This window comes from Ammodytes marinus, assembly GCF_949987685.1.
Source record: "Ammodytes marinus genome assembly, chromosome: 2".
NCBI lineage: Eukaryota > Metazoa > Chordata > Actinopteri > Uranoscopiformes > Ammodytidae > Ammodytes > Ammodytes marinus.
The window spans coordinates 5618686-5632790 of NC_137231.1; the positions used below are offsets into that span (position 1 = coordinate 5618686).

At 40.0% G+C, this 14105-nt stretch overlaps 1 protein-coding gene across 1 annotated transcript; it reads left to right on the forward strand.

Moving 5' to 3' along the window:
• Positions 1-228: 228 nt before the first annotated feature.
• Positions 229-10515, forward strand: LOC307266953 (coiled-coil domain-containing protein 183-like; the record flags this gene model as incomplete). Its single annotated transcript, XM_080049096.1, has 13 exons — positions 229-259; positions 645-739; positions 919-1086; positions 1725-1829; positions 3226-3348; positions 4011-4166; positions 4286-4334; positions 5468-5571; positions 6078-6238; positions 7928-8108; positions 8565-8690; positions 9838-9907; positions 10382-10515. 13 exons carry the CDS (start codon positions 229-231, stop codon positions 10513-10515), a joined length of 1503 nt encoding a protein of 500 aa, XP_079905222.1.
• Positions 10516-14105: the final 3590 nt, after the last annotated feature.

The window sequence follows — 14105 nt, forward strand, 5'->3', positions numbered from 1 at the left end:
CACAATTTTGATGGTAACAATTATGACTGTGTAATTGCAGGTGTCCTACAATGCAAAGCTTTTTAGACATAGCAACCGTAACCAAGGGGAACATGGGTTGAAATTGAATCATTTGAAACCATAGCTACCAATACATTGGCACATTTCAATACAATAAATAACTGAGTCAGTTTACCTGTAACAAATTGCTAGTCAGGTAAAAAGAAGGATTGTTATTCCTCTACAAAGATGAATGTTGGAAGGGCTTCAAGGACTTCAAGTACACCAGGGACTTCAAGTACACCAACTCCACGTCAACACAAATCCCCAGGTATCTATAAATTAAGTTAGCATAATGCTAGTTATTTCAGGATTACCATCAGGCTGTTTGAAATATTTGGCTTAAAGAAGAGACTAACCACATCAAAAAACACACATGTTACAATATTGCTAAAATAGGATGGTATGATGGGTGACCAGGTGTGTGCATATGTGCATCGTTCATTTGCAAAACTATAGGCCTACCCTCTGTCACACCATATTAAAAATACCATCAAGTACAATATCGCCACCATGAAGTCACTTTCAAGAAGACACAGCAAAGTGAATACACTGCCATATAAAGCTGTAAAAGACTCAATATAATAGATCGCTGATATTCCCAGAGAAACTGGTTGAAGCAGCGGAGGGTGCAGCCAAACAGTACCTGGAGAGCCACAACAAAGTACCTCCAAGACTGAAGCCTGGACTATCTCTGGAGGTAAAGTGCGTGCTGTGATGCAACACAAAAATCCATAGTCCTCCTGCTAGCACGTCATTGTCACTTTGACTTTTTTCACTTGCAAAGAAGGGTTATAAAAAAAAAATGTTGATCTGAATGAGGAAGTTTAATTTGATTGACATTTAAACGTATTCTGTCCTTATGTTGCCGTCACGCAGAAAAAGATTGAACTTGAGAAGCGTAGGAAGCTCATCCTGATCAATGAGCACAACAGGCTGAGGTTCGCGGTCAAGGAGAAAGAAAGCAGGTTGAATGAACTGCTGGAGTCATTAAAAGACAATACCTTTCAGCCCACATCTTACAAGAGTGAAGAGGACTGTAAGCAGGTGAGTGTGCAACAGACTACAGGCTCCATTCATATACACCTGTATGACATGACCTCACTCTAGGAATAGTAATGAATCCATCATTAACATTAACACACATAAGCACTTAAGATTGTCTTGAAGTTTAAAATACAAAGTACACTATTCATAGCGATACATTGGGTGCCATTCAAAGTATGGATATACTGTATAATAGAAGAGGAACCCCCATCCTTGGCACTCTTCAATCTGACCATGTGGTTTGTCATAAATAAATAAATGGGTCACCATCTGCTAAACACTATCTTTTGAGCAGGGACAGCTTCTTTTCTTTTTTTGTTCTTTGGCCTTCTGGTAACTTCTGTCATTTATATGTTGCTAATTTGATCTGCTGTGTTTTCTAATTATTTTTATTCTTAGACGTATTTACTAGTATTTTACTATGCTTTAATTTTCTATGCACATTGTAAAGCTCTCTGTGACCCTGTCTGTGAAAAGCGTTATATAAATACATTTTACTCACTTACTTATGCTGGTTGAATCAATTTACATTTACAAGTTGTTGCATTTCACACGTTTTAGCATTTCACCCTATCATCCTTGTATCATTGATCACAGACTATATACAGTACATGCATGCTTTATTTTTCTAATGTCAGCGTATACGACAGCTGGAGAACAACCAAGACAAGATGAAGGTGAAGACGACAGAGGCCAGGGAAATCCAGAATGCCTATTGGCACATTCGTGAGCACCTGCAGCAGGTGAGCTGTGCTGTTCTACACACTGTCAACCACTATACAGAAGAGGGTTTAACAGTCGGGAGGAATGAGGGTCCTTAGGATTCAAGAAATGCTATCAATTATGATACCTGACATATTTTGACAAGTGGGACATCGTGTTGTGGAAGACATTACCAATATCTTCAATCAGAAATAATTAGAATACATATCTGGAAGCTCTACTACACTACAGTTCAACTTAAATACGATTGCATTACATTAGAGGTAACAGGAACAAAATGATTCGTTTATTTTAAGAATCAATTCAAGTAGGCTTTATGACTAGAGAAAATTGGATACTCGCTTCGGCAATCCAGTGCAGGGTTTCAGGAAGCATGGGGACCTTTTTTGGGCTCTTTTCAAGCTTTGTAAACTGGCAGTGACTTGGGAGGGATTATTATTATTATTATTATTATTATTATTATTATTATTATTATTATTATTTTTTTTTTATGTTTCTTTTATTGTTTACTTAAAGTCTACTAAGTGGTTTTTTATCTGTCCTTTTCATTTCAACCTTTGTGTACCAATTAACAACCTGGCACTTGTCATACAAAAAAAAAAAAAAAAGAGATTTTGATTTAAGTAGGCTTTATGACAAGCACATTATTTATTTAAGATTTAAGACCAGTTCTTCTAACCATCTTTGCTGCCGGGTTCAGAAAGGCTTGGGGAGGAAAAGCATCCCAGTTACATATTGATTATTGGGGCTACACTACACAGCTGTTAATTCTGCCATGTTTGAATCTGAAGATATTTCTCAAAAGAAGACACTCGACTCTGCAGAGATGCCAAATGGACAGGAAGTCTTACTCTGAAAGAGCATAGCGAACACTTCTACCACTGGCTTTTAACTTTGATGTCGAGTAATAGGCTGAGCTCAAATCCGGCCAAGCTTATTAGCCAGCCAGGGAGGTAGTAGCACGTGCACCCTTGTTAAGCTATGGTTTAAAAGCTTAAGATGTTTAGTTGCTTTTCACTTCATTGACTAAAGCAGCCTCTACAGGGTTACTTGGAATAACTATGATAACTTAACATGGTGACAACAAAACATCATGACAAAATTAGCATACAAAATGTAACTTTAATTGTTTTTAATTATTTTATTTAGTATTGAATAGTTTAGGGTTCCATAAAACCAAACTGGAACAATCTAATGTTGACAAGGTGCAATCTCCCTTCATGAGTCAACTAGAAGAAGCTGAACGAAGAATTTCATATGGAATAGAAATATCAGCATTTCTATGAAGTACCACATGGAGATGCTGGCCCTTCTGAACATATAAGCAGTAATACAAACACGCTGAAAGGAATCTGCCAATATAATACAGAACCAAATTCTCATAATGCGATGTTTCTGTATGTGTTATGTTGTTAGGAGGTCCGTGACATCTTCAAGGTCCTGGACGAGAGAGAGCGGGCAGTGGCTCTTGGACAGACAGAGGTGGACAAAGCCACTAAAGCGTTCCAGTCAGCTGCAGCAGACACAGACAGCACACTGGTAAAGACTTCACCCACCACTACACCAGCTCAACCTGCTCACAGCAAGACGGGCTGATGTGGACTGGACTATTTTCTAATCACGTCCAGGCAAAGAACAGTTGCAACTTCAACAACTATCATTTCTCAAACCTGTTTACACTGAAGGGGATTAGACTGAGTTTTACATGAGTACCACACTAACTGAACATACAGCATACAGACAAGAGGCCTGTCATTCAGAAGGGGAGATGTAGAAGTGGATTTTTTGTTATATATAAAGCTGTGTATTTTTGTATTGAGCTTTGGCCCTTAAAACCCTCCATATATGCCTGTCTATTTCAGGATGCCGTCAATGTTTTTCGTGTGTGTGTATGTTGGTTTGGTCAAAGGAAGAGGTGGAGGAAGAGTTCAGATAGACACCTTCATGTCTTGATAGATATTGGACACCTTATTTTACATTTCTAGTTCTTTACTAACATTATTACGTCATTTAAATGTCCTATTAACGGTTTTACTGTATACACTGACAGTTAATATGAGTTTGCAGATGAAAGATTAATATTAAAGATTTGTGTCACTGTTGTAGTATATGACACTTATGACTTGAATAAAACCAGATCGTAACTTTCAAAGATACATTTTTTTATCATTTGTTTTTTTTCTGTTGTCCCAACCCATCAGGGCAAGATGGTTGAGGTTGAAAATGAGACCATGCAAAGGAAGAGAGAAATGGACAGTAAGCTGTTTGAACTGACTGCAGAAGAGAAGGAGCTGAAGAGGGAAATGGAAACCATGGGCCGTCTCAGCCCGACAGGGAAGAGCAGGCAGAAAGAGCAGGTAACTAATATCAAAGCAATGAATAGGAGATTTGAATGGGAATTAATGAGATAAATTGGTTTGCTCATAAGTGATGGTGAGGTTTTAATAAGTTGTTCTTATATATTTTTTTACTTAAGGAAAATGAAGAGGAGGAATACGAAGAAGCACATCCATCTACTCCCGAAGGTACGGCAACAGAGAAGTAGTTTTATTCACTTTAGTCATGCCATGCAACAACAGCTGTCTTATGACCTGTAGTCGGGTCATATTGTAAACTGTAAACATGTACCACAAGTATAAAGAATATAACACTGGTGGCAAGCAGGATGAAAAGCATTGAAATAGGTTCCTTACAATGATTCCATTATTAGTATTAAAGGTCACATATTATGCTAAATGCACTTTTTAAATGTGTTCTAACATATCCATGGGTCCACAGTGTGTCTAGAGACTGCCAAAATATTTAAAAAAATAACACTCTCCTTTTCTCACAATCCCCCTTTCTGAAACCACCACCCCTCCCCCACCCAATATACTCCAGTCAGAATTTTCCCCTTTTCTGACCTCACAAACTGGAAAGCCAGAAGCTTCCACTGTGCAGCCCACACCCCTATTTCTTATTGGTCCACGGCCCTGACAGACAGAGGGCGAGGCGTATCTGGCTTCGCTTCCGGACAGGGGGCGGGGGCAGCGCAAAGATTGTATATTTACGAGGGGAGCTGCAGCTCTTTTTAAAAAATAGGCCATTGTGAGATTAGCTGAACATCAGCATAGTACAATAAATTATCTGAAAGTTTTTTTCAGCAAACAATTAAAGAAAAACGTATTAGGGACCACTAAGACCATATAATATGGTGTATAATAGTACCGAAAAGTGTATAATATGGGAGCTTTAAGGTCACAAAAAAACAGAACCCGATATATTAACCTAGAAACGTAAATTTACATATCAAAATAAAACTATTTTATTTTTTTATTTTTTTGGGCATTTTTTATGCTTTATTTTCAGGTTTCTACTCCTAATTTTAATTTATTCTTAGAATCCAGATGAATATGGGCCTTCATTTTGAACGGTGCAGCGAAAATAGTTTATTTGCTTATTTATTGTCACCATCTCTGCTACTTATCTGTGCCTATCTCTGTCTTATTATTTTAACAATTACATATCAAAATGGTTTTCCAAAAATATCTAAATTCAACAATTAATAGTCGATATCAGGGTTTTCATCAGCTTCCCGTTTAATGACCATGATAAGTAATGGTTTAGTTATGTGCTGAAGTAGTGTAAGTGTTGCTATGTGCTCTGTGTGCCTGTGCAGAAGAAAATCACCTCCATGAAATCAGCGGTGCGTCGCAGTGTGACATGAAGCTGGTGGAGGATATGGAGGCTCTGAGAGAGGCTCTGGGCTGTGCTGACGTGCAGGTGCTCAATGCAATTTCAACTCACATTGACATGTGTTGTTGATGAAGCAGTGTTAGTTAGAACATTTGACCTTTAGGGTAACTATATTATTTGCTTTCTTTCTGGGGTGAAATAAACATGTCTGCATGTTAAACCTGAAGGCAAAAAAATTGAGGAAAATCAGCAGGCAAGTAGCATAGAATATTACATATTGCCTGAGAGAGGGAAACCTACGGTGGCCCTGAAGTGCTGATTTGTGTTTTATGATTTGTTATTGTGTTTTTGTGATTCGTTGACGTATTTTCATATTTTCTGGAAGAAAAGAAAAAAGTTGTGCATGTTGGACACATGCTGCACCATTACAACTGTAATTATTGATACACACTGCTAATCCACTTTTAGCTGCAGTCCCCCAATTCCTGTATAATTCTTGACAGCAAGCCAAACACATTATTATTATTATTATATTATGTGCCCTGAGAGCCTGTTGTCTGTGTGTGAGAACTGATGTGTGCCTGTCTCAATAGGACCTAGTTAACAAAGTGGTGTCCCAGCGAGCCACCAAGGAGCAGCTCCTCACTGATGTGACCCAGTATGAGAACGTGATCCGGCACGAGGAGAAGACTATGGCTGACCTGGAGCTCCACTACGCTGAACTCAAGTTTGGTGCCAAACCTGCAGCTTCAAGGTAGCATGACATACTCTGATACACAGTTTAGAGTTATCCAGGACCTAAGTCCTAAGTGTACTATTTAATGAACCTATTCAGATATCATCATGTCATAGCCATATTCATATTCATTCAATACGGACAAATTAAAATGCTAAAGAAAAATCCTCGATTTTGGTTAGGAAAGTCATTTCAATCAATTAATAAATCAGAATGTATCATAGCCCAATTTCACACAAATAATGCCTCAAAGGGCTGTACAACATAATACACAAAATACATTGTCATAACAACACAACAAACCATATAAAAAGGAGATAAATGACTTAATATAAAGCATAAAATATGCCATATGATGAAATGCATGCCCAAGTGCATGTCTAACTAAACATACAAATGATACAGTGACTTTGTGGGTAACCATAGTGAGGTATTTAGGTCATTTCTGTCATGACCAGCGAGCCCATGTATTGAAATGAGAACAAGGATGACAGGGTTGAATTATCTGGTTTTGGGTAACAACCTGGTTGAAGTATTTTGAACAACTTTTAATTTGCTCATTGTTGATTTTGGTAAGCCTGGAAAAAAATGTATTGCTCTAGTCTATTCTTGTCTTGATGAGACAAATGATTAACCAGAGTTTCAGCGTCAGCCATGGAGAGGATGGCATGGGTCTTGGCGATATTACATAAGTGAAAACAAGCTGTTTTTGTCATGTCATTGATATGATCTACGAAGGAGAAATCTGAATCTGATTTCTAAATCATTTTATTACTTAGGATGGTTAGTAGTAAGTTTAAGAGATCTAATGTCAGGATACATACTCAAACTCCATACATATGGATGTTTAAGATCATGCCACATCTATCACCCAGTCTTTTCTAGATGCTGGGTTTTTCAAATGCTAAGAGCCGTCACTCTGGCCTCCTTCTTCTTTCTTTAAACTCACATGGCAGGTTAGCAGTCTCATCCCGGGGGCTGTGTGGAGGGTTTGATAATGAGCTGATGATTATTTGGAAGCATCTAACTGCTGACATCACTGAGAGAGGCCACATGTTGCTGGATTGAAGATGTATCAGTGTGACATAGCGTAGCATATCCCTGTTAACAGCTTCTGTGTGCTGATGGGGGGCTGATTGATGTATCAGCTGATTTCTCCTGAGAAGCTCTCACAAATCCCCCTGTCTCCCGTCACCTGGGGCCACATCCTCAAAGTGTGTTGTTTGTGCGCCGACATATTCAACATCTCGTCCGCTTGTTGCGCTCATCCCTTTATCTTCATAAACAGCTGGCACAGTGACAGTCTGTACTGAAACAGGGCGACAGCTTCAGATGGGGCCGTTACAAGGTTCTATGGCACACTGTGTGAGCCGTTTCACCTCCGTGTTTTGTTTTTAAAACGTGCTGTCTTTTTCTCTACTCATGACATCTATTGCAGGATGTCCGTCCTGGGAGAGGGATCCCTTACTTACTCTGTCAACTCTCCCTGAGATTTCTAATTTTTTAAATCCCGATAAAGGGTTTTTTACTGGGAGTTTTTTTCTCAGCCGAGCTAAGGGTCTAAGGGCAGGGTGTCGTACTGTATGGAATGTAAATCCCACTGAGGCAAATGTCTATTTTGTGGTATTGGGCTATACAAATAAAACTGATTTGATTTCTGTCTGTAAAGAAACTTGATGATATAAAACTCCATGTGTTTCTGTGAAGGTTTGAAAAGCCAAAGGAGGAGATGCAGGAGCAGCTGAAGCAGGAGGTGGATCGTGTGCAGCGCCTTCAGGCCGAGCTGAAGAGGTCTCAGGACCTGCTGGACACCGTGGAGCAAGGCGTCAACAACCTCTACTTCAGGATGAGCTGCGTGCCCGTGGAGGTCTGGATACACAGTATGAACGTACACATGATATGGAGGTTTTTAGGTGAAAGCGTGCGATTTGGCGGACATTTTCCAAAATGGCCATAGGAGTCGAATCCAGCTTAAGCAAAAATTATTAGTATTGCCATATTCTAGCTAAATGCAAAGCTTTGTGCTTTTATCGCACATTGCACGATTCTAGTGGAAAATTGTATTTAGCCGCTGGACTATGATCTGGACGGACGGACAACCCAAACACATAATGCCTCTGGCCTTTTTTGCTATCGCCGGCGAGGAGGCGTAAAAATCCATAGAAATGTTGGATGAATTGCCTTCAAATCTCCCTGTCAAAAGTTGGTCCATCTTTAAATGTTTTACCTGGAATCTTGCTTGATGTTGTCAGCCTCTTAGCACTATGAAGCCCAAAGAACATTCTAACACTAGCACTCACAAACTGACTCACTGAATTCAACCAATCGTTTTCCTTTTCTTCAGGGTTTGCCCACTGTGTGCGTCACTGACAGCATAGACAAACTGAGAGACATCAGCGCCCGTCTGCCAACAGTGCTGCAGAAAACCTCCCAGCTGGAGCCTGAGATCAGTAACCTGGGCCAAGAGAAGGTACCACCATTCTCTCATACTTTCTCTCTGCTCTCCACCCATCTGCTCCTATAGTTTGGGTCAGACCAAAAACCATTTCTGAACGATGGGAAAGGTCAATGTGCTGTACCTGTGATTTATTGCTTGTGTTATTGTTTTAAGTTGTCCCCTAATCACTGAAAGGAATAGTTGTATAATGCAGCGACCAACAATGGGATTTTGTGCAGATTCTCAGCATATTAAAATATGACAATTTTCTTTGCAAGTAACAACTAGTACATTATTTGTATTAAAGCGGTACTTTAATATTTTTGAGGTACGTTGTTGTGTCTACTGGTCGTAATTGTCAGTGCAGGTGCTTATGGATCAGAGTTCCTTTTCAAAACCGAACATTATTGTCTCCATGATGTCAGCATATTGGCAGATCTTACGTGCAGAATACTTTCTCTGTGTGTTCTGATCCAACATTGTGACCCAGAAGTTATGAGAAGTACAGACAGAGAGATTCTGTATTGCTAGCGTCGGCACAGTGACACTCGCCCAGGCATGCCTGTCGCGTTATTGCACGTGGAAAAAACTTGGACTTCAGAAACGGAAGCACACACATTGCGCAGAAAGACCTTTTTATCAGTTTTGGGAATTAATGAGATGAATTAGTTAACTACTGAGTCTGAAGCTTTCATGTCCAGTACAAGAAAACACCGCTGCAGCGCGGATAATATGACTTAGCTCCTCCGATAGTGTAACAGGGCAAAGCAGTAAATACAAGAGCTTTCATCAGTGGGTCATATGCTCAATCACCATTGTTTTAACTCAATATTTGATGTATAGGAACTTAACAGACATAAACATAGATGGTAATGTAGTAACTCTTATATTTTGGGAAACATGTTGGCTGTCTTTACCAGTGTAAAATAAGAACACTGATATACACTCTCAATCGTATGTGTTACCTTATAAGGATTTGTCCCATCAGGTTTTCCTAAGACAGGTTTTTAAATGTCCATACATCATAGCTTATAATGTTTCAATTGGTGACTTGTGGACGTCATTTTTCAGCCTTCAGTCTCTAACCTTTTAGGGAAATAGTTCAGGTTGCTGTAATCGATGTGGCCATGTCCGGTTAATGTGGTAACGCTCATAACCTCTGTTCATTCCCCTTCCTTAGGTTTACTCTTTGCTGGAGCAGGTCAACAGGATGGAAAACAGGAACATCAAGAGGCCAACCACCCCTATAGGTGAGAGGGGCAATATACCGCTAGCCTGCTACTGCATTACAGTGACTGCACTTACAACAGTCAATGACTGTCCAATGACCGTGTCTCCTGGAGCCAAATCATTTGTTAGAGAAACAGAAAAGCAAATACAGCTCCGCAAAAAATGAAGAGACCACTCCAAATATTCAGTGTCTCTTGTTTTACTATTTATAGGCAAATGTTTGAGTAGAATGAACATTTTGGTTTTATAAAATAAACTACTGACAACATTTCTCCCAAATTCATAATAAAAATATTGTCATTAAGAGCATTTTCAATAAGTTATGAAGAGAAGAAGATTGAAGAAAAATCCAGACCGGTCTCTTATTTTTTTTCTGGGGCTGTAGTTTTACGAATCTATTCCAGCCTTCATTTTCAAGGCCACCACCACCACCACCACCACCTGTCTTTTGTGTGGAACATCTTGACTTGACAATGTTCCTCTGACTTCCACAGACGCTCTCCAGCTGAGTGACGAGGAGGAGGACAGCGCTCCGTCCAGAGATGAGATCAAACGCAGCAGCTGCAAACTGATTGAGGCAGAGCAGAACAAGAAGTCTGCCAAGAAAGGACCCAAGAAAGCAGCGTAGACACACACACACACACACACACACACACACACACACACACACACACACACACACACACACACACACACACACACACACACACACACACACACACACACACACACACACACACACACACACACCTTACAGTGGCTGGAATAAGGCCAATAGAATAAACAGGACAGCAGCTTCGATGGACCGCTTGTTTGATTGTCAACTATTATCTACTATCCACAACACATCTGCAACCAATGTATTGAACAATGGAAGCAAAGCACACGGACAAGTCTTAGGTGTGATCTGCTATTGAACCACTAGGCGGTAGCATTGTTTAAACGATACAATAAGAACACAGACGCACACGCTGAGAGCAATGGCAGGTCCGGCTTACTGGAGGATGAGTGGATTGACTACCAGCTTGGCGTCTGGCATGCCATGGAGCAGTGCCTGTCTCACTGAAAACACCAAACAGGCCTGGCCCCTCATGTCATGTACTCACAAGGAGCTGGAACATTTGATTGAACATCATGCTCTCAAACACACCCTCATTCTCATCAAAATAATCTCATCATGACAAGACAAAGACTAAGACAAAGACAGGTAAGATTAATGCACAAATCACTGTTTGAAATCAGGTACTGCAAGAATTACTTATGACACCGTATATGTCATTCATCACATGCTGTATATGTTGTTAGTATCATGTACAGTATTTTTAGTGTAAATAGTAAATATAGATAAAGGGCAGGGATAGCTGTAGCAAAGAATAATTACTACTAGGTTGTAGAAGACTGAAATATCCTTTTTCCTTTATGGACAGATACATGGTTTTACGGCCAGATACGACTTTGGATAACTCAGTTTGGCAGTTTGGCACACAGTTGCAGTGTGTATGTTTACTGTGAATTTAGGGCATGATGTGACATGTCTCTATCATATAGAGACTAGAGACAATCTCTTGTGCGAGTGTCAGCAGAGATACCTGAGTAGGAGGAGATGGGGCCAGGGGCAGGCGGAAAAGACACACGACAGACAGATGAAATCTATCATTTTAAGTGACTCAGATAATATATTTACATAACAATAAAGTATCTATTAGTACTATTGTCTATCTATCTATCTATCTATCTATCTATCTATCTATCCATCTATCTATCTATCTATCTATCTATCTATCTATCTATCTATCTATCTATCTATCTATCTATCTATCTATCTATCTATCTATCTATCTATCTATCTATCTATCTATCTATCTATCTATCTATCTATCTATCTATCTATCTATCTATCTATCTATCTATCTATCTATCTATCTATCTATCTATCTATCTATCTATCTATCTATCTATCTATCTATCTATCTATCTATCTATCTATCTATCTATCTATCTATCTATCTATCTATCTATCTATCTATCTATCTATCTATCTATCTATCTATCTATCTATCTATCTATCTATCTATCTATCTATCTATCTATCTGTCTGTCTGTCTGTCTGTCTGTCTGTCTCTCTGTCTGTCTGTCTGTCCGTCCGTCCGTCCGTCCGTCCGTCCGTCCGTCCGTCCAACTATCTTTCTATCATTGCACATGCTAATATTTAGATGATGCTGCCTTAAAGGTGTTTGCATTCCTCAGTGCTCAGTACTTAATGTATTGGTGCTCTACAGGCGCTGATGTCATTAGTTGTGCAGGTACTTGGCCATTAACAAAAGTATTGGACAAATGGAAATTTCAACCTGATGGTAGCCCTAGATGAAACAGAGTCCTCCTCTGGGGATCATGGATGTCTACAAAGGTCAATGGAAATCCATCCCATAATAAATAGGATAGATTGCCCAGCCCAGCAGAAGTGTTGCACCCTTTTAACTACCAATGAAGAAAGATGAAAGCCAGACACTTAAGCATAGCAACTATCCCTCTACAAATACACACCACCTCACCATGGAGAATGTATTGATTCCCTCGGTAAGTGGCCGTCCTCTTTTTATTGTTTAATCCGGTGTTGCATCCTCCTCCTCTGTTTCTCCAGGTTTCTTAGTGCTTGTGTATCATCCATTTTTAATGGAAAAACTAAAGCAGGTCACACAGGTAAAAGTAGGTCATTGCACAGCCAGGAGCCGAGAGTCCCTCTGGCTTCAGCACATGTGTATACACTGGAGGTGCTCTGTCAATGGCATGTGCAATCCAGGCACGTTTCCCCCACAAGACACTCTATCAGTGTGTGACCTGACACCATCTTGTCCTGCTTTAATTGAACCGTCACAAGAAAAGAGCTATGTTTTCTTCTTCTCTGCTTTCTTCCTGTACATCAGAGTCATACAAGTATAATCAAACATACGACCTAATTATTTGGTACTTAGTGTGTCTGTGTGAGGAGCATTGTGTATATATCCCACTGCAAGATTGAGGTACTGGCTCTATGACATTATGTTAATCTAGAGTGTGCTTTCACATAGGCTATTCTTTGTATATTTCTGCAAACATCAAAAATTGGCACCCTCAGTGAAGTATCAGTGCTGTAAAACCCATATTAAGTAATTACATGCGAGTCCTCTTGTCTCTGGACATTTCAGGGCCTGTGATTACACCCCAAACAAGACAAAGTGACGCACGTCAGATGGCCAATCAGATCGGAGCGAAAGTGAGAAGCCACATTTAGTTTCCTTTATAGAGCTGTGTGCTCCCTGGTGACTGTTAATAATAACCTGGTCTAAAACCCAGGGGCTGAATAGCAGTTGCTGGACACACATGCACACGCACACGCACACACACACACACACACACACACACACACACACACACACACACACACACACACACACACACACACAGGTTACGTTAACTTATCAGTACAGAGTGATGAATTTCAGTTCTCCCTGTGCAGAGGGCTAAACTGTTAATGTCGGCCTTGATATACAGTACATAACACAATTGTTCAGTTTGTATTTATATATATATATATATACAGTATCTCACAAAAGTGAGTACACCCCTCACATTTCTTCACATTTTTCTTTATATCTTTCCATGGGACAACACTGAATAAATTACACTTTGATACAATGTAAAGTAGTCAGTGTACAGCTTGTATAACAGTGTAAATTTACTGTCCCCTCAAAATAACTCGACCCACAGCCATTAATGTCTAAACTGCTGGCAACAAAAGTGAGTACACCCCTTAGAAAAAATTTACAAATTGGGCCCAAAGTGTCAATATTTTGTGTGGCCACCGTTATTTTCCAGCACTGCCTTAACCCTCTTGGGCATGGAGTTCACTAGAGCTTCACAGGTTGCAACTGGAACCCTCTTCCATCCATTTATGACAGCATCACAGAGCTGGTGGATATTAAAGACCTTGCGCTCCTCCACCTTCCGTTTGAGGATGCCCCAAAGATGCTCAATAGGGTTTAGGTCTGGAGACATGCTTGGCCAGGCCATAACCTTTACCCTCAGCTTTTTTAGCAAGCCACTGGTCGTCTTGGAGGTGTGTTTGGGGTCGTTATCATGTTGCAATACCACCCTGCGGCCCAGTTTACGAAGTTTGAGTGCACATGGTCAGCGTCGTACACAGAGGTTGGCTTTGGAAAATAGACGTATGAGTGCTGC